This window comes from Saccopteryx bilineata, chromosome 1 (assembly GCF_036850765.1).
Source record: "Saccopteryx bilineata isolate mSacBil1 chromosome 1, mSacBil1_pri_phased_curated, whole genome shotgun sequence".
Taxonomy (NCBI): Eukaryota; Metazoa; Chordata; class Mammalia; order Chiroptera; family Emballonuridae; genus Saccopteryx; species Saccopteryx bilineata.
This window is the reverse complement of record NC_089490.1, coordinates 402136340-402160020: the sequence shown is the minus strand read 5'-3', so window position 1 is coordinate 402160020 and position 23681 is coordinate 402136340. Positions and strand designations below refer to the sequence as shown.

At 60.3% G+C, this 23681-nt stretch overlaps 2 protein-coding genes across 7 annotated transcripts; both read right to left on the bottom strand.

Moving 5' to 3' along the window:
* Positions 1-826: 826 nt before the first annotated feature.
* NDUFS8 (NADH:ubiquinone oxidoreductase core subunit S8) lies at positions 827-5002 on the bottom strand. 4 transcript variants are annotated; one of them, XM_066252236.1, is made up of 7 exons: positions 4851-5002; positions 3723-3780; positions 3566-3616; positions 3000-3089; positions 2736-2908; positions 1102-1230; positions 827-1016 (listed from the first exon to the last, which is right to left on the bottom strand). In XM_066252236.1, exons 2-7 carry the CDS (start codon positions 3778-3780, stop codon positions 885-887), a joined length of 633 nt encoding a protein of 210 aa, XP_066108333.1. In that variant the 5' UTR covers positions 4851-5002; the 3' UTR covers positions 827-884. The 4 variants fall into 4 exon arrangements, with proteins under 4 accessions (XP_066108333.1, XP_066108332.1, XP_066108335.1 ...); XM_066252235.1 differs by lacking the exon at positions 4851-5002 and adding an exon at positions 4615-4835; XM_066252238.1 differs by lacking the exon at positions 4851-5002 and adding an exon at positions 4644-4835.
* Positions 5003-6285: 1283 nt separating this feature from the next.
* On the bottom strand, positions 6286-23237 carry ALDH3B1 (aldehyde dehydrogenase 3 family member B1). 3 transcript variants are annotated; one of them, XM_066252234.1, is made up of 10 exons: positions 23215-23237; positions 16980-17142; positions 14067-14177; positions 13828-13948; positions 12739-12824; positions 12260-12341; positions 10600-10986; positions 9904-10070; positions 8067-8166; positions 6286-6921 (listed from the first exon to the last, which is right to left on the bottom strand). In XM_066252234.1, exons 2-10 carry the CDS (start codon positions 17139-17141, stop codon positions 6731-6733), a joined length of 1407 nt encoding a protein of 468 aa, XP_066108331.1. In that variant the 5' UTR covers position 17142; positions 23215-23237; the 3' UTR covers positions 6286-6730. The 3 variants fall into 3 exon arrangements, with proteins under 3 accessions (XP_066108331.1, XP_066108330.1, XP_066108329.1); XM_066252233.1 differs by lacking the exon at positions 23215-23237 and adding an exon at positions 21810-22200; XM_066252232.1 differs by lacking the exon at positions 23215-23237 and adding an exon at positions 18740-18873.
* Positions 23238-23681: the final 444 nt, after the last annotated feature.

The following is a 23681-nucleotide window of genomic DNA, read 5'->3' as shown; positions in this document are numbered from 1 at the left end:
CCTTGGAAATGTTTTGTAAAAAGTACTCCTGGAAATGATGGAGAAAGGGGGAATGGGAGCTTTCAAAGCGGAGTTAGGTTATCCACCTGATATGGGCTGTGACTCCGAGCAAGTCACTTCCCTGCTGTGACCCCAAGCGAGTCACTTCCCCTCTCTGAGCCAGTTCACCACCTCTGAGAATACACTGAAGTCCTTTCCGTGCTTAGCACAGACTTCAAGGGGGCCCATTTTGGCTATTGCACTGGCACTGGGCTTGCATGTGGCCCCAGAGGGAACCACACCACGTTGCTGGAATTGCAAGGCAGGAAGTCCCGAGCAGAGGCCAAGCCAACAGCCTGGTCTGGGGAACTCGGGGAGAAAAGGGGATGTGGCTGGAGGTGAGACAAGGCCAGCTCAGGGGCAGCAAGGCCTGTGTCACCATCTCGTGACTGTCACCCCCACAGCAGGCTTCAGCCTGACCTTCAACAGGATGAGCTGGCCTTTCTGAGTTTGTGCCACTTGACGCACTCCTGCCTGAGGCCTTGGGAGGCTCTGTGTCCCTAGCGTATTAATCGTTGGTAACCCTGGGGACAGCAGGATTATGGGAAGAGCAGACTGGAGCTGACTGTAGGCCTGCTGCCCTGAGGAAAATTCCTGGAAAGATGTGTAGCCAACAGGGCTGCTCTGGGCTGGAGCCCAGCCCCAAGGTGAGCCTGACAGGTCCCAGGGTCCCACAGGAAGGCTGGCCTGGCCCAACTGGTCCCACTGAGGGACCTGGAGGAATCCACAGGCTGTGGTCAAGCCATGGCCATCCCAGCATAGGTAGCGAAATCATGAGAGACGGCAGGAAGGTCAAAGCTTCTTTATTGGGCCGCAGGGGCTGCGGCCCGGCGGGGTGGGGCGCATCACCGGTAGAGGTAGTCGGCCTGGATGTTGGCTGCAATCTCGGCCTCCCACTTGTCCCCATTGTTCAGCAGCTTCTCCTTGTTATACAGTAGCTCCTCATGCGTCTCCGTGGAGAACTCAAAATTAGGGCCCTGCAGGGGTGGGTGCAGGCACAGCCGTGTTAGGCCCCCCCAACAAGCCTGTGCCCCAGCCTCCCCCACCCCGGGGCCCACTCACCTCGACAATGGCATCCACAGGGCAGGCCTCCTGGCAGAAGCCGCAATAGATGCACTTGGTCATGTCAATGTCGTAGCGGGTGGTCCGGCGGCTGCCGTCAGCCCGTGGCTCCGCCTCGATGGTGATGGCCTGGGGGGGGGGGGTGCAGGGTACTGTCACCCATCAGCCTTGCCAGGCTCCGCCAGGCACAGAGTCCACGCCAGACTGCTCATTCCCACCCCCAGGGTTGCACTCGCCTGCCCCCTTCTGGGGGGTCACCCCCCAGGGGCTTACAGCCCAACTGTCTCCACTGTCAGCCCATATCCGCCTCTCCAGTATCCTCTCCCAATAGGCCGCCTGCCCGTCATGGCTGTCTGGTCAGCTTCTTAGCATTTGCCCTAGATGACATCTTCCCTGTCTCTGTTAACCAAGAGCATAAGTCCCACAGGGCTGCTGCTTGCTGTGTTTGCTGCGTCACCTGGAGCCCTGAGGGGCCCGGCCTGCAGGAGATGCGGTTACTGCTGGCGGTGTGTTGAACAACCCTCCCACTTCCGTCTAGTTCTCCCCATTTGATGGGTGAGAAAACAGGCTCAGAAGGTTGAGGAGCTTCCCAAAGCCACACAGCAAGAGACAGGCAGAGCCTGTCAGTTCCTAGGTACAGCCTTGTGCCAGCTGGCAAATGGCTGGCCTGAGGCCTCCCACAGCCAGCATGACCTTCAAAGTGGCGTGGCAAAGGCCTCCACACGCCCACCATTTCCAGTGGGTCCTCTGAGTGGCAGCCTCATCTTTCTGCCTCAGTTTCCTCATCTATAAACACGGTGGTAATAATCTCTCCTTCCCAGAGTCGAAGTTGTTGTAAAGATAAGTCGTGAGCCGGGCACCGGCCACCCGGCAGCGTCAGTTATTACTGCTTTGGCTCTCCCGTGAGCTCCAGGTGGGTGGTTGGACTGAAGATATCACGGCTGCAGCCTGTGGCCTGGAAGGCCCAGGAGCGGTCCAGGACATGAGCTAGGACTCGGAAAGGAAGCCATCCTGAGGCATGGAGATGTGGCCCGGCGTAGCCATCGGGAGGGGGTCACTGTGCCTGGGGGCTCCTGCTGGACTCGCCACAGGTCTGTGTACCCCGACTGTATCTTTCTCTTTATACACTAACAAGCCCTGACTTTGGGTGGCCCATGAGGGACCTCCCAATAGAACCAAACACTGGGGTTCCAGTGACCAGTAACCAGGGATGGCGAGGGCCTCAGCTGTGATGCGTGTGTCCTTGAGCCTGGCCCCATGACAGGCGCACAGGCAGGGCTCCTGAAACTGCTGCTTCATCTGGGGAAAATGGAGACCCTTGGGTGCCGCCCTGTGGCTCACAGGTCTGGGTTTCACAGCCCTGACCAGACCTCCAAGGACAGGAACCCCTAGTGTCACGTGGTCTGCTCGGGGTTAGAAGCTTACCCCATTGACTCACAGACTCTGAGTCGGCCCTAGCGACAAGTTCTAGTTCCCACTCATAGGGGGAAGTTGCTCAGAGAGACTGGAGACACACACCCGGGGGGCCAGAGTTTGGGCTCAGGGCTGTCCCCCTTCCCCCTCAGCAGCAGGCTGCGGCCTCCCTCTTCTGGTGGCAGGGGCCTGGTGGCAGTCAGTTGGGGTTGGGGGCTCACCTGGGCAGGGCAGACAGCCTCACAAAGCTTGCAGGCAATGCAGCGTTCCTCCCCAGATGGGTAACGGCGCAGTGCGTGCTCCCCACGGAAGCGAGGGCTCAGTGGACCTTTCTCAAACGGGTAGTTTATGGTGGCTGGCTCCCGGAACAGGTAGCTCAGGGTCATGCCCAGTCCTGTGGGCAGCATGGGCATGGTAGGCAGAGCCCCTCATCCCTGACCACTGGTGCCCACCCCAGCCCATCGGGCCCTCCCCAAACGGCCCACCTCGGACGAGCTCTGTCCACATCAGGGTTTGAGCTGCCCGGTCAGTCACCGACTTCATGTCCATAGAGGGCTCTCGCAAGTTCACATACTCTGCGGAGGATGCAAGCAGAAATGTCATGGCAGTGGCAGGGACTTCCCCCATGGCCCAGAATATAGCTCAGAGAGATGAGGCCCCACACTTCTGGCAGGTACAACGGCTGGGCCCCTACCCCAGGGGCTGTTCATTCACTAAACTTTCCTGCTTCTTCCTGTACCTGTGTGGCCATCTAAGTTCAGGAGTGGAGGGGTCTGGGAAGAGGTATGAGCATCTGGAGCTCACACCTGGCAGCTCCCTCCCCCCTCATGCAGGGGAGCTCTGAGATCACACTGAGTAGCCACAGGGAAGGCACCCCAACCCCTTGCAACGACAGACACTGTTCCGACAAATCTTGATCACCATCCTCATTTTACAGAATGGAAACCTAAGTTCACAGTAGGGAAGGCCCTGGCAATGCCAGGCCTCCTCCCCTGCCTCTGGCAGGACCATGGTCAGGAAAGCCCGAGGCTCCAGGTGCCCTGGGACTCACTGTAGGTGGCTGCCACTGCGCTGCTGTGGAGGCTCCGGGCACTGGGATGCCCTGAAAGAAAAGGGGTCGGGGAAGCTGGTGTCCCAGGCAAAAAGATGCTGTGCTGGTGCAACCTCAGGCCGGGACCCACGCCCAGGAAAGGCTCCCTCGGTCCTACCTGCACGGGCAGCACGGGCCAGGACCCGAAGCAGCATGGCTGTAGTCAGGCAGCGCATCTGTGGGCAAGAAAAGGGAGGGAGGGGTGGTGGGTCCCAGACCCGGCCTCCCCAGAACTCTGGCTCTGTAGGAGCTCTGACCCTTGACCTCAGGGCCACTGTATCATTTAATTTCACTGTCACAGGCATAGATGGTGTGGCACTGTCAGCCCTCTAACTGTCCTCAGGTGTGGCATCTCCCAGCCCTCCAACCTGCCTGAGCTCAGCCCGAGACCCAAGTGCTATCTATCTCACCTTGTAAGAAACCTTTGAAATCATCCCTCCTCCCTTCCCCACAATGCTCCTCTGTATCATCTCTCCCCTCCCGTTCATTCCCTCACATCCCACCCAAACAGCATGGCCAGCTGCCACCAGCATTGGCTGTGAGCTCCCTACAGGAGCTAGGGGCCACAGGCACTTTCATTTTGTCCTTACAAAGACCCCATGAGAGAGGCACAGATGAGAAGCTGCAGCTCGGTTGTGTTGAATGACTTGCCCAAAGGTCACACACTAGCAGGTTGGCATCAGGACCTGAACCAATCTGGACCCCTCCCTTTACACCCTCAGCTCCCCACCCCACTGGAAACCTGACACTTAAATAACCCTCAAGATCAAATTCCTTCCCCCATGGAACTGTCTCTCAGAATGCCAAGTGACCTTGGGCAGGTGAGATCACCCGACCTGTTTTCTCGTATGAGAAATGGGAAATCCTAAGAACGAAGGGAGTCACGACATGCCAAGCCCAGAGCCAGGCATTTAGCCGGCGCTTAAAAGTGCCTCTCCCGTGACCTGTGACCTCTAACGGGCCTAATTTTTTTGACTACTGACTTAAGTGCCAGGCACCCAAACCAACACCTTATTCGCTCTTTCCCATGACCTCTGACCCGAAGGACGCAGGAGTCGCATGCGCCCTGCGGACACCAGCTTCCCGGTCCGTCTGCTGCACGCTCAAGGACACGGGGACCGCGGGTCGTGAGTGAACCGGGATGAAGCACGGGCGCGGAGCCAGCGGGACCAACAGGGACACCACCTTCGCTTCCTACACCGCACTGCCCAGGCCCGGCCTCGGTGGCCCAGCCCCGAACACCCACCTTGAAGCGTTACCGCTCCTTCCCCTGCGGAGCTGCCGGTCGGTAAGAGGCGGGGCCTCAACCCTGGGACGCAGCCATTGGGCCAGCTGGTTTCGCCTTCTTCGCGTTGACTCTTAAACATGTTGTCTGACTGGCCGGCGGCGCAAACCGAAGAAGGCGGGATGTAAAGGCACCTTTCCTCCAATTGGTTAGGGAAGAGCAGACGCCTGAAGTTATGTAGGATGCTGCCATGTTTGATTGGGGAGGCCTGTAAGCGAGGACTCCGAGACACTGGAGGCGGGATATCCGGGGCGTGGCTTAGGAAACGGCTCCGGGTAGGTCTCCGCCCGGCGTGTGTGATGATGGTGGTGGTGAGAGACCCTCATGGCGGTGACTAAATGCGGGAGCCGTGCGTACTCTGTCCTAAACCTTCACCCACGCGGATTTATTCAACCTTTACAGAAGCCCTGGGTGGAGGAACGATTATTCTCGCTTTACCTATGAGGAAACGGAGGCATGGACTTAACTTGACCCAAGCTGTAGAGCTGCAAAGTGCAGCTGCCTGACCCGCACCTGTGCCTATGACTCGGGAGCCCCGGCACATATCAGTCACCGAACCTGTGTCTCCTCTCAGTGAATTGTGTGCAGGACAGCGGAGGCTGCGGACACTGAAAGGCCCCTGAAGCCACATGCATGTGTGTGTGGGTGGGTGAGGGGGTTCGGGAGGTGGTCAGGGAAGGCTCTTGAGGAGGAGATGTTCAAGCTGAAGGCGGGTAGGAGTAGGAGTTGAGCAGGACAAGAAGGGCAGAGAGGGAGCATGCCCAGCGTGTGTGCAGAAGTCCTCCCCAGAAGGACGTGTTGCATTCATTAGAAGCAGTAGAAGAAGACCAGGACAGGCCAGGTGTGCGGGCACAGGGCCTCAGCAGAGCTTCCCAAGGACTGTTACTGGTCCAGACTTGTGGGCCACAGGGACCCTCTGCAGGGTTTCAGGCCGAGGGCTGGCAAGGTCCCATGTGCTTTGGGAAGATCAGTGGCTATGCCGAGGGAAGGACCGGACCGGGGGGTGAGGGGGAGGTTATGAGTGACCCCAAGCGCGCAGTGATTAATGTGTGGATCAGGGAAGTGGTGTGGTGTTATTAAGTCATCCAGACTTGCCGAAAGATAGGACGTGGGCGAAGAAAGGGGGTGTCGAGCAGGAGGCGGATAGTTGGGCTTTATGGCCTAGGAGGGTCAGAGCCCTGAAGGATGAGCGGGACAGAGAATAGGATGAGTCCGGCGCGGGACAAGGTTTAGAGGCGCCTGGGGCTGGCCACCTGGGGGACAAGAGTGTGCTCAGAGCTCCGGAGAAGCCGGAGCTGAAGGGCAGGAAGATCCTGCCACAGGCCCCTCAGCCTGGGGAGACGGATGAGCGAGGCGGCCTCACCCCACCTCAGTGAAGAGACAGGACGTTTGGAGCTCAGGGTCAGCCACTCGTCTTTATTAAGCTCACAACCGTATGGGACATACTCGTTGTTAGTCATCGGGGGCAGCTCAGGACAGGGTGGCACACCGTGGTCTGGACCAGATGTCAGCGCCCCTTCTGCAGCACCCTCCACAGGAAGGGGTGGCTCAGAGGTGGCCGTGCTGGCCCTCTCCCAGGACACAGGCGTGGAGTTTCTCCACGCTCCCTCACTTTAGCCGTCCCAGCTGGAGGGTGGCTGAAGGAGGAGGCTGAGGGCCAGAAGGGGCAGCCCAAGGAGGGAGCCGGGTCAGCACTGGGCTGGGCAGGGCTGTGGCCTTGGTGGGTCTTTCTTTCTATGTGCCCTGGCCTCTAGGCCACATCACCACCAGCCCCAGGCGGCAGCGGAGGACTTGGGCATGCACTGGGAGGGACACTCGGTCCCCTGGTGCCCGAGGCGGGCTCAGAGCAGGGTGCAGCTGAAGCCCTGGGTCTCCATGGCCGTCAGCAGCAGCTTCACGTTGCGTGGTGAGTAGGGTGGGTAGCGGATGGAGTAAACCTTCTCCATCCCAGCGCTGCGCAGCAGGCAGGCGCGGTGGTGGGAGAAGGTGTCGAAGGAGAACTTGCCGTGGTAGCTGCCTATACCGCTGGTACCTATATAGTGGCATAGGGCATAGCTGTCAGGCCCCAGTGGCCGGCCGAGATGACGTCAGAAAGATGGCTCTGCCAATCACATAGTGTGACCTCACTCCTTTGAGCCTCGGTTTCCCCATCTGTAAAGTGGGCTACCTCATCATGGAGACAGTGGGTAAATGGCTTAGCCCTGAGCCTGGCACCAGCTCAGTAAATGTTGGGGACACCAGGAGCCATGCCAGGTGTTAGGGCAAATCAGGGGGACAGTGGTCAAGAATGTGGATTCTGCCTGACCTGTGGTGGCGCAGTGGATAAAGGTCGACCCGGAATTCTGAGGTCGTAGGTTCAAAACCCTGGGTTCCCTAGACAAGGCACATATGGGAGTTGATGCTTCCTGCTCCTCCCCCCCTTCTCTCTCTCTCTCTCTCCTCTCTAAAATGAATAAATAAAATCTAAAAAAAAAAAAGAATGTGGATTCTGGAGCAGTTCTCCGGGATTGAAGCTCAGCTTTGAACTGGCTGTGTCTCCTTGGGCAGGTCTTTGCCTTGGTCTCCTCTTGTGTGACATGGGGTGACAGTGGTCCCCACCTCCTAGAGTTGTGGGGGATTGGGTGAGTGGGTCCTCAGCGTCTAAGTAGGAAGGCAGTCAAGGATGAGGCAGCTTCCACACTGGGCCCAGGGGACCCAGCCTGGTGGAGGTGGGGGTAATTAAGGAGGGTTTCCGGCAGCTAGTGAAGTCTGAGGAATGTGGAGTTGACCAGAAGAGGGTGGGTATGGGGAAGGGGGACCCAGACTTGGGCAAAACTCAGAGAGCCTTGCAGGTGCTTGACCTGTGGCGTGTTAGCGTGTGGGCAGAGCTCAGTGTGGCTGGGGCAGCAGGCAGGGGGGCCAGGAGAGGAGGCTGGAGCAGAACCAGGGGCCGGAGCAGGAAGGGCCAGTCTACGGAAGCTGTGAGTAGGGCCTGGCTTGATCCCCGGGGGGCTGGGAGCGCTGGGGGATTTCGTTGGGAATAGTAGGGTCAGACTCGCTCCCAGGCAGACTCCCACTTCCATGTGCCAGCCCAGAGGCAGGTCTGGAAGGTTCTGTCCAGACTGCGGAGGGGAGCAGGATGGACGGGTCGAGGGGCCGTCAGGGAAGAGAAGAACGCAGGGCTCTGCCCGCACCTACCCACTCCTCCGAAAGGCAGGCTGCTGAGGGTCAGGTGCATGAAGCCGTCGTTCCCGCAGAAGCCCCCGCTGCTGGTCCGGGCCAGCACCTGCTTGACCACCTGGGAAGAAGCAGCAAGGGGCTGAGTGGCTGGGCTGCAGGAAGCCAGCCTGCTGCCCACAGGTCCCAGGGGCTCTGCCCAGCCCCCTCAGGGCCACAGGGACCAAACTCCCAACTCAGGACGTGTTTCCTAGGCGTCTGCTGTCACGTGCAGTGTGCTGGGAGAGACTTGGGCCCGAAGCAGCGGTGGAAACCAGCGTTTTTAGGGAGAGGTGGTGGGAGGTCAGGGGTGTGAGTCATGCAGGCAGAGATTAGAAAGAGGGCGCCCCAGGCAGAGTGGGGGGCAGGTGGGGAAGCCAAGGGACAGGAAGTGGGGGTTTGGGGGCTGTGTGATGTACAGCACAGGGAGGTCAGATGTGACCACGTGGTCAGATTGCTATTTTAGAAACATGAGCTTGGTCTGTACTTGGCTGTTTGAAAGCCTTTTCTCTTCAGTCTATATGTTTATTTGAAGATGAGAGGGAGGCCCTGGCTGGTTAGCTCAGACAGAACGTCATCCCATAACACCAAGGCTGCGTGTTCGATTCCCCGTCAGGGCACGTGCAGGAAGCAACCAGTGAACACACAGCTAAGTGGAACAACAAATGAATGCTTCTCTTTCTCCCTCTTTCTCTAAAATCAATTTAAAAAATAAGGAGAGGGAAAGGGACTAGTTGACATTAAATTGTGTTATATATGCAGCGTGTGACCCTCAGGTAAGAGCTGGGTCAGGGCTTGTCTGACGGTGGGTAGATGGGCCCCCGCCCCCCTCAGTGGGCTCAAGGCAGGTGAGACCAGCAGTCATGATCACAGAAGATGGAGTGGGAGGTGTCAGTGCTTCAACACGAGTAAAAACCTGGGGTGAGTGGGATGTGTGTCTTAGGTGTCACCGTGTCCTGGGACCAGGGCTGTGCAGTCAGAAAAGCTTGAAAGCGACTATGCCGAATGACCCCCATTCCAAAAAGCCTGTGTTGCACTTGCTAAAGTGCACATTACCCAGGTGGACCAGGGCTCCTGGGGGGACGGCTGACCGGGGCTGGGCAGGGAGAGCACAGGAGCCTGGGCGGCCTGTGGGCCCAGAAAGGAAGTGGTGGATGGGCAGCTCCCAGTGACGCCAAGAGACCATCACAGGCCAGAGGGGTCATGACAATGAAATGCAACATGGGACCCGGCTTGGATCCAGGCATAGAAGGAAAAACGGGTGGAATCCACATCAAGTCTAAATCACAGCCTGACCTGTGGTGGCGCAGTGGATAAAGTGTCAACCTGGAAATGCTGAGGTTGCCGGTTCAAAACCCTGGGCTTGCCTGGTCAAGGCACATATGGGAGTTGATGCTTTTTGCTCCTCCCCCCTTCCCTCTCTCTCTCTCTCTCTCTCTCTCTCCCCCCTCTCTATAATGAATAAATAAAATCTTTAAAAAAAACACACACAAAAAAAACAAAAAAAAAACCTGCTGAAGGCCCACGGTCAAGGCACATATAAAAAAGTCTAGATCACAGTCCTGCACCAGCACCAGCTTCTCAGTTGTAAGGGCCCCTAACCGGGGTAACTGCTGTGGGGTGCACAGTCCCGGGGCTATCTCTGCTTTTATGTAAGTCTACTTGTTCCAAAATAAAAAGTTTATTAGAAAAACATTGTCATCGAGGAATCTCACAATGGCTGGATGAGAGGGGGAGGTGTGTCGGGGCTAGGAACACCTGCCCTTGAGGGCTGTCCCCACCTCTGTCCCGCCCCTGCCGAGCCTGCCCGAGCCCCCACCTGGTCGCTGAGGGAGAAGGCGTACAGTGCCAGGGGCTTCTCCCGCCGGTTGATGAAGTCAACGGCCTCGTCCAGGCTCCTCACGTTCATGATGGGCAGGATGGGCCCGAAGATCTCCTCCTGCATCACCGGGTCCGTCTCCGCCACGTCCACCAGCACCGTGGGGGCTGTGCAGGCACCGTGGACGGCTCAGTCCCGGGCGTGGGGCCTTGGCAGGGCCCAGGGACCTGGGGCTCCAGGCTCGGGAATGTTCTAGGGAGGGGAGTCTCCCCACGTCCCCCAGGGAGTGACTGGGCACTGGGCCCAGAGAACCCCAGCCTTGGTCAGACAGGTCAGACAGTCGTGGGGTGACTGGATCTCAGGCCCCAGCCTGGTGGCGCAGCAGGGTCACCCCTGAGCCGGGGCTGCTTTGCAATGACAGCCCAGTAGGTGCTCAGGACGGGGATTGTGGGCTCACGGGATCCAGGGTCACAGCCCATGGAGCAGCAGAAGGCGGGACGGAAGCTGGGGACTCAGCTCAGACCGTGGGGACATGGGACATTAGTGTCACAGAATCGTGGCACCAGAGCCGTGGACCCAGCAGGGCTCCGGCAGTGGGGTGTGGGAACTTTGGGGCCCAGACTCGGGGCCCCGCTGTGGCCTCCAGTGTGGAAGGGCCTTAGCCTGGGCTCCCGTGGTCGGGAGAGTGGGACTCACCAATGTAGCGGTCACTCTCGTCACTCTGGCCCCCGATGGCCACACGGCCACAGCTCAGCAGGCCTCGGAGCCGCTGGAAATGCTTCTCACTGATGATGCGGCCCAGGTCCGGGGAGCTCCTGGGGTCTTCGCCATAGAAACGGGTGATGGCGCTCTGCAGGGCGGGCACCAGCTTCTCCTGCATTTCAGGGCTGCACAGGATGTAGTCGGGGGCCACGCACGTCTGGCCCGCGTTGAAGTAGCGGAACCAGGCCACGCGGTTGGCCACGGTCTGGGGGTCACAGTTGTCATCTATGTAGCAGGGATTCTTGCCCCCCAGCTCCAGCGTGACGGGCGTCAGGTGCTTGGCGGCTGCGGTCATGACAATCTTGCCAACTTGAGAGCTCCCTGTGCGTGGAAAAAATCCAGAGTGACCTTTATTCACCTGGACCGGGTGGAATGGCCTCAGCCAGGGGACTTGGAACCCTCATGTGGGTTCCTATACCTCCCTGGAGAGGTGGTTGAGTCAGAGTGGTGCCAGGCTGCACCCGGCTTTCCCTGGCCAGCCACTGCCTGCCTCAGCAGGCCCCTTGGCATGTCCCCCACCCCGCTTCAGACCCCCTGCCCACCCCTGTGGTGACACTCATTCACAGGCTCCCCTGCGCCTCTGTGCAGGCTCCCTGGGTACCTGGCCCAAAGCCGGCCACCTGGGGCTTGCCTCCTCTGCACCCTCTGTCCTGGGGGCCGAGACCTGAGCCCATTGAGCTGTGCGCTGTGTTGGCAGGGGAGGGGCTACCGCCCTCCTGGCTGCCTCCTCCTCCTCTCACCCCCCAAAGTCATCAGGAGCAGCTGAAACCCCAGCCTCCCTGCTCCCAGAGTGGCCCTCCCTGTCAGCCGAGGGGATGGCAGACGGGCCTTGTCCTGGGCTCAGAGCAGGGTGTGAGGAGGAGAAAGGCGGAGACGGCCCATCCCCTCTGATGTGGAGATGGCTCAGGATGCAGGAGGCAGGCCAGCAAGAAGGCTCGGACACTGCTGCGGCCTCTCTGCCATCTCTCCTCCAGGGCCCTGGCCTCAAGGTGTGGCCGCCGCATCTCGGCCCTGTCATCTCTTTTAGAAGCTTCACCCGGTCGCTTGAAGCCAGGTGGTGTTTGGGTCACCTAGGCACAGGCCAGAGTGACGGCAGGTGACCACTGAGATTGATTCTACTCGGGGCCAGAAGCAAACTCAGCCTCCCCCAGTCCTGGCCAGTGGGCTGATCCAGGCTGGGCACCGAATCTCTTGTCACTCTAGCTTCTGACTCCTCAGCTGTCCAGCCCGCCAGACGGGCCTAGGGGGCAGTGGGGTGGTGAGTAAGCGCCCGGCACAGCAGGAGCTCAGCCTGGACAGACTCTGTGACACGTCAGACTGCCATTGTTGGAGGGGCTTATGTCTGGGGGATGGAACCCAGCCCTCCTGAGGGTCCCGGGGGTCCAGGCTGCTCCCCGCCTTCCCCAGGGAGAGAAGCAAGCCTGGCCTGCAGCCCAGCAGCACGACCCAGCACCCATGCCTCTGCGCAGGTCCCTTGTGGCCTCTCTCAGGGTTGGAGACAGGACCCCTCAGGGTGGGGCAGGTGCAGGCCTCCACCCCTCCCGCCCTGCACCCCCCCCCCCCCCCGCCCCAGCCACCTGCAGCAGGCTGTCACCTGTGAAGAAGATGTAGTCAAACTTGTGTTGCAGCAGCTGCTGCGTCTCCTCGGGCCCGCCCTGCACCACGGCAACGCAGCTCTGCAGAGAGGGGCAGGCGGCTCAGGGCGCCCCCTGGGGCCCCAGCCCAGGCAGCCCGAGGGTGGCCTGCTCCCCTCTTGCCTGGCCTGACCAGGGCTGCCAGGGCTCTCGGTGGGCTGAGTGCGAGTGAGGTGAGGAGCAGGGGTCAAGGTCTGGCAGGGTTGGTAGGAGGGCTGAGGTCACGGCTGGGAGCAGGGCCCAGCAGAAGACAGACGGGGACCCCTGGGAGACAGGCTCCTCAGAACACTGCCGTGATTGCCACCCTTCCGTTTTATTAGGAGGGAAAGCAGAGCTGAAAGGGGAGGCGACTTAGCCATGCCACGCAACCCCCAGGAGGCAGAGTGAGGCTGGAGACTGGGTCCCGCCCAGCCCACGGGGGCCGCCTGCCTCTGCGCACCTGGTCCAAGTATCGGGGCAGCACCTCGACCAGGGCCTTCTCGGTGTTCTTGCTGAGCTCTGAGGGCTTCAGCACCACGCAGTTTCCTGTAGGGCAGAGCAGGGCAGGGAGAGAGCTGCAGGAGGGGCAGCCACTTCAGGTTTACATTCACTCCTCACACCTGGAGGTGAGGAATCTAGCTCTTGGCCCTGTCTGGTTGGCTCAGTGGTAGAGCGTCGGCCCAGTATGTGGCTGTCCCAGGTTCGATTCTCAGAGCACATGGGAGAAGCGACCATCTGCTTCTCCCCCCCTCCTCTCTCTCTCTCTCTCTCTTCTCCTCCCACAGCCATAGCTTGATTGGTTCAAGTGCATCAGCCCTGGATGCTGAGGATGGCTCTGTGGAGCCTCAGGTGTTAAAAATAGCTTCATTGCCTGACCAGGCGGTGGCGCAGTGGATAGAGTGTCGGACTGGTATGTGGAAGGACCCAGGTTCAAGACCCCGAGGTTGCCAGCTTGAGCGTGGGCTCATCTGGTTTGAGCAAAGCTCACCAGTTTGGACCCAAGGTCGCTGGCTCCAGCAAGGGGTTACTTGGTCTGCTGAAGGCCCACGGTCAAGGCACATATGAGAAAGCAATCAATGAACAACTAAGGTGTCGCAATGCACAACAAATGATTGATTTGAGATGCTTCTCATCTCTCCGTTCCTGTCTGTCTATCCCTGTCTATCCCTCTCTCTGACTCTTTCTCTGTCTCTGTAAAAAAAAAAAAAAAAAAAAAAAAAAAAGCTTCATTGTGAGCATGGTCGCAGATGGGCAGAGCATCGGCCCCAGACAGGGGTGGCTGGGTAGATCCCGGTCCAGGCACATGCGGGAGTCTGATTCTCTATTTCTCCTCCTCTCACTTGGAAAAGAAGAAGAAAAAAACCGGAATCTGGCTCAGAGAGGTGACATGATGGGCCCAAGGCCACATAGCCTGGGGATGGTGAGCCAGATGTGAGCCAGACTTTCTTAGCTGCCTGGTGCCAGCTCCCCGCTCCTCTCTGGCTCTGTGGGCTCCCTGAGGCCGTGAAGGAGGGGACGAGGGGACAGGTGGAAGGCGGAGGGCTCTCACCTGCTGCGAGGGCGCCCACCAGGGGCATCAGGATGAGGTTCAGGGGGTAGTTCCAGGGGGCAATGATGAGCACCAGGCCAAAGGGCTCCTTCCGGATGAAGGCAGAGTCCAGCTGCGTGGCCTGTGCCCGGGCCAGTGTGGCGGTGAGTGGTGGGGGGCTGAGCCCCTAGCACCCCAGCACCACCTTCCTCCACCCAGGGGCTGCCCAGTGGGAAACCCCCGGCCCCGGGCCTGCTCACCAGGTTCCTGGGTACTTCCTCATCCTTCATCCAGGCCTGCAAATTCTTGAGGGCCAGGTTAATCTCGCCCTGGCTGATGCTGATCTCAGACACCTCCGACTCAAAGGCTGACTGCAGGGGAGGGACAGGGTCAGGGCCTGGGCCAGGGCCAGGGTGGGCAGGTGGCCCGAGACCTGGGGAGGGCGCAGCCTCCTCTCTGCGAGGCCTGCTCTGATCTCCTCATTCATCCACTCGCTCCGTGTTCACTCAGTGTGTGCAGGGTGCAGGTGCTGCTCTTGAGCCGGGGAGGCAGCAGTGGGAGAAACAGAAAACCTGTCCCATGGTGCTGTCGTCACAGGGACAGTCAACATGGTAATGAGACCACATCAGGACGAGACAGTGCAAAGGAAAGATTAACAGGGTAAGGGGGACAGAGCTTGCTGGAGCGTGTGTGCACAAGTGTGCATGTGTGTGCAAGAGCACAGTGAGTGTCTGTGTAAGGGTGTAAGAGTGAATGTGAAAGTGTGCATGTATGTGTGTGTTTGCTCTGTTTTATACCAGGTGGTCAGTGCCGGCCTCTGGGATAAGATTTCATCTGAGCAGTGAAGAAAGGAGCCCATGAATATACAGAGGCAGGAAATTCTAGGCAGAGAACACACACAGCACATGCAAAGGCCCTGAGGTGGGTGTGGGCTCACCATGTTCCTGATTAGCCAGGAGCAGAGTGGGCAAGGTGGTGGGGCCAGGCAGCTGGGATAAAGATTGTCAAGCAGAGTAGGGACAGCCCCTGTTCCAGCCCAGGGAGCCGTGGGGCCTGACCGCTACACCCGATAGGTCATCTATGGCCTGAGTGAAGTTTGGGCTGGACTAAGAGTAGACTGTTTTGAGTCAGGGATGTGTGCCCTCTCTGAGCCTCCTCTACCTGGAAGGCCTGTTGGGGTTAAATGAGAGAATTTACATAGGGCAGGGCAGGGCAGGGGCCACCTACTGGGTTGGGGACAGAGCTTGCAAAATCAGAGGAAGGGGTCCCTGTAGATTTTCTGGGCTGCTGCTCCCTTTGTGGGGGGAGCCTTGGGGATTTGGGATGAGAGGTGGGAATGAAACCTGAGCCCGGGGAGAGGGGAGAAGGACCAGACACAGTCGGCTCAGGTCTTAGTGGGAGGGGAGCCAGGCCAGCAGGTGGGCGGTGGTAGAAGCTTAGCGGGGCGCCAGGGTCCCCCCACCAGGCCCAGTGAATGAGCCACTTGCCGTGCAGGGAGAGCGGAGTCTATAGTCAGGAGACCTGGTTTCATAAATAGGACAACAGATCATTCCAGAAAGGGCAGATGAAGGGGCCTGGGTGTCAACTGGTTATGGTCGAGGTAAAGAGAATGTTTGGGGACACTAAGAAAGGGAGCAAGTTTTGCCAAGAGGCCGTGTCCTCAGGACAAGTCTTTGTGGCCAGGCTTTGCTGTCCCCTTGGAATAGGTGTGCCTCACTTGTGACTCTAGAAGCTGCTAGGCACTTGTTTCAAAATTAGTAACTGCTCCACGGACAGAGTAAGCACTTGGCCGGATGCATGTGAATGGGGCGGCTCCCAAGGAGATGGCTAAGGGACCCAGGCCCTGCCGGCGTCAGCATCGACACCACGACCTGCGTGGAGCGGCTGGCAGACCCTCTGGAAAAGGGGGGGAGGAGAGTAGCATGTGGGCTGGCTGACCCTCGAGGGTCTACACAGCCTCTGAGAGGAACAAGGAGTGACCTGCAGGGGTCAGTGTAGAGTCCCATGTGTGGGCTCAGGAGGCTGCAGGCCCTTCCTGGGTCACACTCAGGGCTCAGGACTAAGACAAGCTCAGCACTCAGCACCAGCTAACATGGCACTGTTGCTATCCCCTGGAGATAGGGGTGACCACAGGGGCTGGCTGGCAGCCGACACGCACCGCGAGCCCTTCCCAGGTGTTAAGTATCAAAATAACCACCTTGCCAATTGACAAGGAGCCACGGGCCTGGCCCTGGTGGTTCCAGGTGGTGAGGGGCTGGCTGGTGAGGTGAAAGGGGTGGGTGTGGACACTGTGGCCTTTGCAACATGCCCATGAGCCGGGTTTTTTTCCAGAGAGCCCCCTGGACAGCTGTGTAGGGACAGCTAAGCAGGTGGGCCTCTTAGCTGAAGAGGTGGGAAGTGGGCTGCCTACGAGAAAGTGCATTTCTTGGAGTCCTGCCATGGCTGCTGCTGGAACTGGGAGGGTCTAAGTCCCCAGGCCCTCAGGGTTTAGATAGAGGCCATGATGCCCACTGTACCAAGTGAAACTGAAGTCCTCTAGCCTATGACGCCCTGCATGGTGTGACCCACCTCCCTGGACCTCATCTTTTGTATATCTTGCCTCTCGTACTCCAGCCATGCTGGCCTCCTTGATGGTTGGTCCTCAAGCACAAACACACCAAATACCACCTGCCTCAGGGCCTTTGCAGATGCTGGACTTGCTGCCCTTTCCCCAATATCCACGTGGCTCCTTTTCCCTCCTCCTTTAGGTCTCTGTACAGATGCCACCTTTTCAGAGAAACCTTCTCTGACCCCCCGCATGAAGCAGCACCCTGATCCTGGCCCTCGCTTGTCCCCTGCACACTGGGAGTGTGACTCCAGGGCACTTAATCACCGACACATGGTGTGACTATGCACTGCATGTTTTGTCAGAGGCCAGCTTGCTGGGCACAGGCACTTTGTTTTACCCTTTGTTGCATCCCCAGATCCCAGACCAGGACCTGGCACACGGGCGCTCAGTAAACAGTCGAGCAAATGAAGAAATGATTGAGAGGGTGGAAGCAGAAGGGCAGGTTATGGCACAGGGAAGGGCTGGAGTTGGATAGGCTTTTAGTTCCACTTCAGGGAGGATGCAGCTGTCCCCAAGCCCCTTGTCCCAGCCTCCCGCCCCTGCCGCCTCCCCTGCCACCCCACACCTTCTTCAGGTCCTGCGCCAGCGCCTCCTGCAGCAGCTGCTTGTTGTCCTGCAGGAAGCGGCCCAGGGCCCTGAGCTGGGCGGCCCGGAACTCCACCGGCCGCGTCCGCCCCGTGCGGAAGGTCTCCCGGAGCCGCTGCACAGTGTCCTCGAAGGGGTTCATCCTGCAGGGGGAGGGGAGCGTGGGCCGGGGCACCCACCCCACCTCTGCCTGCACCCACCTATCTTCACTCACAGACCCCCCCCCCCGCTGGGACTCACATATAACCCAGAGAGCCAAGGCTGGCCATGCTTACATACACGCACATATGTGCACACACAAACCTTGGGCACAGACCAACGACAGACACACAGACCACTCCCCTTGGCCAGTGGCCAGGAAGTCCTGGACCCTGAGGACAGGTGTGGGCTTGGGGACAGCTGCTCCACAGCCCCTAAGGTGGGCAGGCAGCCAGGGAACCAAGAGAAACCAGTCCCACGCCGTGGCCCCTCCTGGACAGGGTGCTGCCCGCTCCCCGCCAGGCGCGGAGCAATCAGGAGTGCGATAAGCAGAGGTGCGCCCACGCCCGCCGCTTGGGGACACGGAGTGCTCTGTGCCCGCTGCCCCCTGCCTGACAGCACTGCCCAGGGAGGCCAGGTGGGCTGGCAGTGGCTCAGAAGGCTGGGTGACAAAGGCTAGTGGCCTGCTCTCCCCGTTTCCCAGCTCTCCAACAAGACAGGGGAAGAACCCCAGCCCCCAAGAGCCCTGCTGCACAGTGTGGCCAGCCTCCGTGTGTGGGGAGCAGGGGATAGCAAGGACAAGGGGTGGAGAGGCAGTTGTGCCTCCATGTTGTCATCAGCCATGGCTGGCAGGTGGGGTGGGGGCCCAGCATTCCCCCGGGCCTCCACCTGTTTACCTGGAACTCAACAGAGGAGCTCTCTGATGCAATCACCCCTTGGCCTGGTGCCAAGGACCCATGGGGACCCTTCCTTCCTGCCCTTCCTGACTCCTTTCCTTCATGTCTCAGCCTGCCTGCTGCTTCCTCCAGGCAGCTCGCCCTGGTTGCTCGCTGCACACTCTCTCCCAGGGCCTCTTGGCTCCGCTCCCAGCACACTGGGTCATGCTGTGTAATAAATACCTGGTTTCGTCCTTTCCCCCTTCCCTGGATCTCCCCCTCCTGCCCCACTCCTCCCGCTGGACTGGACGGGGGGGAGGACCTGTCATTTCGGCTCTGGTTCCCCAAGCTCCTCATCTGTCAGGGGCTGGCACCTACCCGCTGACAAGGTGTTTATCAAAGGTGAGGCCACCTCTGAGCCCAGGCCTGGGCGCCAGCGCCTCCAAGGCTCCCAGCTACAGTTAAGTGCCCACTGTCACCATAGCCCTCGGTTTTCTGGAAGGCTCCATGGCCCCGAAGGCTGAGCCTGCTACCCAGCCGAATGGCCTGGCCCAACCAGCACTCTGCGCTGACAGCCTGGCTGCAGCCCTCGGCTGTCCCTCTGTGTGTGACTGGGGACCAAGCTGACCCCACAAGCTTCCTGCTCTGCTTGGAAGAAACCGGTCAGTCACCTCAGGCACCATGACCCCTAGGGTAGGTGGTAATGTGGGAGCGGGGGGACATTCTCAGAGCCCCTCTCGGCCTCAGGCTTGACTCTCTTCCTGGAAGGGTGGCGCCCAGGCTGGTGCCGGGACCCAGAAGCAGGAGCCCCGCCAGCCTCTGCACCTGCCCCTGGGCCCGTGTCCAGCTCGGCCTCTTAGTGGCCTGGCCTGGGCACGGCACTCACCTCCCTCCACCTCCAGTCCCTTGTCTGCGAAGTGGGGATGACGTCGCCCTGGCTGTCGTCCTAAGCACTAAAGGATGTAACGCCACGTGAAGCATGGCATTTGTGCCCAGAAGTGCTTGGGCAGGTGTGCTGTCACTGTGCCTACTCCACTCAGCGCCCTGCAGGCCAGTCCCTCCCCGGCCCTGCCCTTGCTATCCGCCTCCCACTGGTGGACTGCTGGTGGGCACTAGTGGCACAGCGCACGCCCTCCAGCCTCCTGGGGTTGTTTGCACACTCACTAGAGTCGCTGCAGAACCCACAAGCATGTAAGGCACGCCCCTTGAGTGCTGCAAATCTGAGCCAGGTGAGGGGCGGGGCAGCTCTGCAGGAGGTGGAGGTCTGGATGGAACCTTCCAGCAGCCTCTCCTGGCAACACCGAGGCAAACTCAGCTGATATTGCCCTCTGCTGGCTGGTCACTCTGGACGGAGGCCCCCAAGGGCTGCCCGTTGAGGGACGGGGAGCTGGGCAGTGCAGAAGCACCGAGGCTGCCTTCCACCCGGGATGTGGGGGCAAACTGGGCTTGTGACCTCACAGAGGACCCACAAATGGGAGGTCCCCACATCAGATGGGACTGGTGCTCCAGAGCCCACCCCCACCCCCGGGCACGTCTGAGCTGCCTAAGTTCATAAGAAAGTCGGGTGCCATCGCCTGCCTCTGCGTGACTGTTTAACCACGGCCACAGCCCGGAGAGGGCACTGTTCCTCTCCCCACAGGAGGGGGTGGGGACCAGGGCACGAAGTGCCAGGAGCACGCCCACCCCAGCTCCTTTCAGTTCCTGCAAACCAGGAACCCTCAGGAGCAGAAAGCTGCCCACCCCACGCCCGTTCGCCCACCAGGGGCTGGGCAGGGAGCAGGGTAGCCTGACCCCAGGGATAGCGGACACCTCTGGGTTAGCCTGAACAGCAGACCTCCGGGCCAGGTGGTCAGGGGCAAGTGGCACCGGCCAGGGTGGGCAGATGTGCTGTGTGTACCCTGCTCCTTGGCCCCCGCCTCCTCACTGTTCCTGGGGGTCCCCTCCTCGGGCTGAGTGGAGCCACTGAGGCCCGGGGGCTAGCAGGCCGGGGCTCACAGCGGGCTGAGGCAGTCCCTGCTTCAACCGGCCACTTGACTTTTTCTTTTTTTTTTCTTTTTAATTTTTTTCTGAAGCTGGAAACGGGGAGGCAGTCAGACAGACTCCCGCATGTGCCCGACCGGGATCCACCCGGCATGATCACCAGGGGACGATGCTCTGCCCATCTGGGGCGTTGCTCTGTTGCAACCAGAGCCATTCTAGCACCTGAGGCAGAGGCCACAGAGCCATCCTCAGTGCCCGGGCCATCTTTGCTCCAATGGAGCCTTGGCTGTGGGAGGGGAAGAGAGAGACAGAGAGGAAGGAGAGGGGGAGGGGTGGAGAAGCAGATGGGCGCTTCTCCTGTGTGCCCTGGCCCGGGATCGAACCCGGGACTCCCGTACGCCAGGCTGACGCTCTACCACTGAGCCAACCGGCCACTTGGCTTTTTCTGTTCTGGACCTGCTGCTTCTGGGTGAGAGTGGGGTGGGCCAGGAGTTGTTAAATCACTTGATAGTAACAAGGGACAGGCCTGCTTCCCCTGGGGCCTGGGGGAAACCCAGGCAGGTCCACTCAAGGCCCTGGGCCTGGAAATGCCTCCAGTAAGAATAACCAAGCGTTGTGCTCGGGTGGGCACAGCTGGAGCCTGGTGCCTCTGAGGGAAACTGAGGCCCAGAAAGATCACGTGGACTCGAACAGGGACAGATGGGGTCGGTGCTCTGGTCCAAGGGCTCCAAGGCACCATCGCGAATCTGCTGCTTCCGAGCCCACCCCCAAACTCTGTGCATTCTCTCATTCTTCCTGCCTCAGTTTCCCCACCTGTACCATGGTCTTCTAAGAGCCCCCTCCCAGGATGGTGTGTCTGGGACCCAGTGACCTGGGCTTGAACCCTAGCAACTCTGTTTAGTAGCCAGGAGACCTTGGGCAGGTGGCCTGACCTCTCTGTGGCTCCCTTTCTCCGTCTGTGGAACGGGAGTGGAGTGCCGATGTCTCTGAGGGGTCGTATTCAGGCTGTGAGACAGCTGTGCCCAGGGGTTTTGGGGAGCAGAGTCCAGGGTGGGAGCCCGAGGACACCTGAGCCCAGGGGGAGCACTAGGGAGGCAAGGACATCCACCTGAGACCCAGGTGGGGGCGGGGATGCAGGGCTGGAAGGTGACAGAGGTAGACATGGAGGTCTAAGGCCGAGGACCCCCCCGAGCTGCCAGAGGTGGAGGTCACAGGGTCGTCCCCGACAGCCGAGATACACTAGTGTCTCCAATCTGATCACTTTCGTGGATTTCCACAAGGTTCCCTGCAGCACTGGACAGCGGCCCCGCCCTTCCGTGGGAGGCGTGGGGTGCTGGGGACCAAGTCCCCGTCCCACCCCCCACCCCACAGAGAGGCTGTGCCGCGGCCCCGACGCTTGCTGAGCCCCTCTGATGACCAGTTCCCTTGTGGAGCGGGGCTGTCTGCCTGGCCCAGTGGAGCCTGGCTGTGTCCACTCCCAGGAACAGTCTCCCCAAACCCCTCACTGCAGACCCCCGTCCCGGCTCCAGGCACATAGCTATGCCCAGGAAACGGATGCTGGACCCTCCACCCCGCCCCCAGGGACGGGTGCTCCCCCTCCTGAGTGCAGAGCTGGGGCCCGGGCTCCCTTACAGGGTCTGTAACTGCAGTGACAGGAAGGGTGGCGCCCAGTCAGACAAAAAACGAGGGTGCCTGTTGGCCGCCCGGCACCAGGAACCCTCCCGCCCCGGGCCCCTCGCCGGCCCCTCTCTCTCCCACTACTTAGGTCCCATCAAAGGGAAGTCCTCCCTCCTTCCCCTTTCTCCCCAGGCAGGCAGAGGAGTCCTGTGTGGACAAAGCCAGTCTGTGTCTGTGGCCATTGAGTGGCCCTGCCTGCCAGGACAGCCAGCAGCCCAGAGCCCAGAGCCAGCCCACCCCCCGGGTCCTGGGCCCCCGCTGCCAGCCTCTGTCTCCCCGGCCTCCCCGGGACACTGTACCTGAGCCTCTGCCAAGTGACCCTTCCTCCTGCTGTCCCACTCTGCTGGCGGTTGGGCCGTTATGAAATGTCCAAGGCTGGGCCGGCCCCTGCCTGGGGCGGGGCTGCGCTGGCCTGGTGCCCGGGTTGAGATTCGGTGCCACCTCCCTCAGCGCGACACGACTGCGGCCGAACTCCTGAGCCCGATCTGGACCAGAACAGAGGCTGCTTCCCCCAAACCCCCCCGAGACTGTCGTATCGACCCCTCCACCTGTGCTGGTCCTAGAACAGGCCTTTGCCCTTCCCCAGGCAAGCACGTAAGGCATTTCTCCTTACACGTGTGGGACGGGTCACAGCCCAGGGTCCCCAGCCATCTTGGCCAGGCCTATAAAACCCCTTAGCAACCGCCACACACCCCTGTCATCTTGCCTCTGCCCAGGGCGTGCCTCACGTGTTCCCTTAATGACTCTTTTTTTTTTCCCCCCTTAATGACTCTTGATGTAATGATAGAGTTCTCAGACTCTGCCTTTGATCTATGAGCCTCAGGAAATTTTACCTACCACCCAGGGGCCTCAAGAGCCTCTCCCACATCACAGCAGAGCCAGGGCCCAGAGAGGGCCAGTGGCTGGCTAGCACCACACAGCGGGTCTCCAGGGCCTCTCAGCTGCGGGGTCTAGCCTGCGGCCTGATGGTGAGGACCCAGGACTGGCCGGAGAAGGGGAATCACAGTGTGTGGTGGGCAGACTCCGCCCTGCCCCACCCCCAAGCCTGCGTTCCCCCTCCGCAAAGATGGCCGGAGTCCAGAAATACAATCTCAGGGTCCACGCCCTCCGCGTGTCTGTGTCAGTCAACACCGCCGCGTCTAGCACCCTCTCATGGAGACTGTCCTACAGCCTGACGTTGTGTGATGAGGAAATGGAGTCCCAGAGAGGGGACGGGACTTGACCACACCGGGCATGTGCGGCAGGGCTGGGACCCACGCTGGACGCTTGCTGCGGGTGTCTCCTCCCACTTCCCGGGGAAGAGCGCAGCTCTCTGTTCTCTGGGGTAGCTGTCACGATGACTAGTGTCACCGTGGTGACTCCTGTGTTCCTGCTCCTCAGGTGCCTGAGCTGCACTGGGTTGGGGGCCTGTCCTCTGACTGGCCCTGGCCCCCACGTCGGTCACACACGTTGGGGCCAACACAAAGGGGGGTGATTTCCAAGCAGCTGCTGGTGTCACGCAGGCCGGTGCTTCGGTTTCAGGTGTGGGGGCAGGAACATCCTTTGTGCCATCACCCCGTGCCTGCTACCTCAGGCCTGCAACCACCCCTCGCCGCTCTTTTGCCTTAGTGCCCTGGGTCTGCCCGGGAACCTGGCCTGGGCCCCCCAGGCCGCCCTGAGTCCTGGGAGAAGCTCTGCACCCCCCTCCCTGCTCCCCCTGCCTACCTGGAGGCTAGGAGGAGTCTCCTGGCCCACACCTGCTTCGGTTGCCCCTGGAGGCTTCAGCCACTTGGGACAGGGGTGAGGGGGTACAAGGCCCCCGTCCTCCGTATGGGATGGAACCCCCAGCCGCTGCCTGTCACGTGGCTCAGCATGTGACAGCCCTGCCCTGTTGTTTGGAGCTGAGCCAAGCAGAGGCTGAGACAGAGCTGGTGCAAGGTGGGGCTGGGCTGGGGATGCGCCTGGAAGCTGTCGGCTGAGAATCAGGCCCAGAAAGGGATAGCCACTGGTCTAAGGCCACACAGCAAAGCAGGGAGCCACCTGCGGAGGTACTGGTGAGTGGAAGGGGTGTTGCAGGATCTAGAGGGGCCCCTCCCTGGCCAGGGATGTCCCCCTGCAGGGGCTACTGAACTTGTCATGAATTCGAGAACATCCTGGAAGGTCCCCAAAGAGGCATGACCCCCTGGCACAGG

What these genes read in the sequence shown, in the direction of transcription:
- NDUFS8 (XM_066252235.1), bottom strand. Translation starts at nt 4,665, where the DNA reads ATGCGACTCCTGCGTCCTTCGGGTCAGAGGTCATGGGAAAGAGCGAAT. An exon ending in CATGGGAAAGAGCGAATAAG is followed by an intron (nt 3,781 to 4,614) that starts GTGTTGGTTTGG and finishes TCTTGCCCACAG; the next exon opens with ATGCGCTGCCTGACTACAGC. An exon ending in AGGCTGTCTGCCCTGCCCAG is followed by an intron (nt 1,231 to 2,735) that starts GTGAGCCCCCAA and finishes CCCCCCCCCCAG; the next exon opens with GCCATCACCATCGAGGCGGA.
- ALDH3B1 (XM_066252232.1), bottom strand. Translation starts at nt 18,834, where the DNA reads ATGCTTCACGTGGCGTTACATCCTTTAGTGCTTAGGACGACAGCCAGG. An exon ending in GGTGGGCGCCCTCGCAGCAG is followed by an intron (nt 12,825 to 13,827) that starts GTGAGAGCCCTC and finishes TCTGCCCTACAG; the next exon opens with GAAACTGCGTGGTGCTGAAG. An exon ending in CGAGAGTGACCGCTACATTG is followed by an intron (nt 10,071 to 10,599) that starts GTGAGTCCCACT and finishes GTGCCTGCACAG; the next exon opens with CCCCCACGGTGCTGGTGGAC.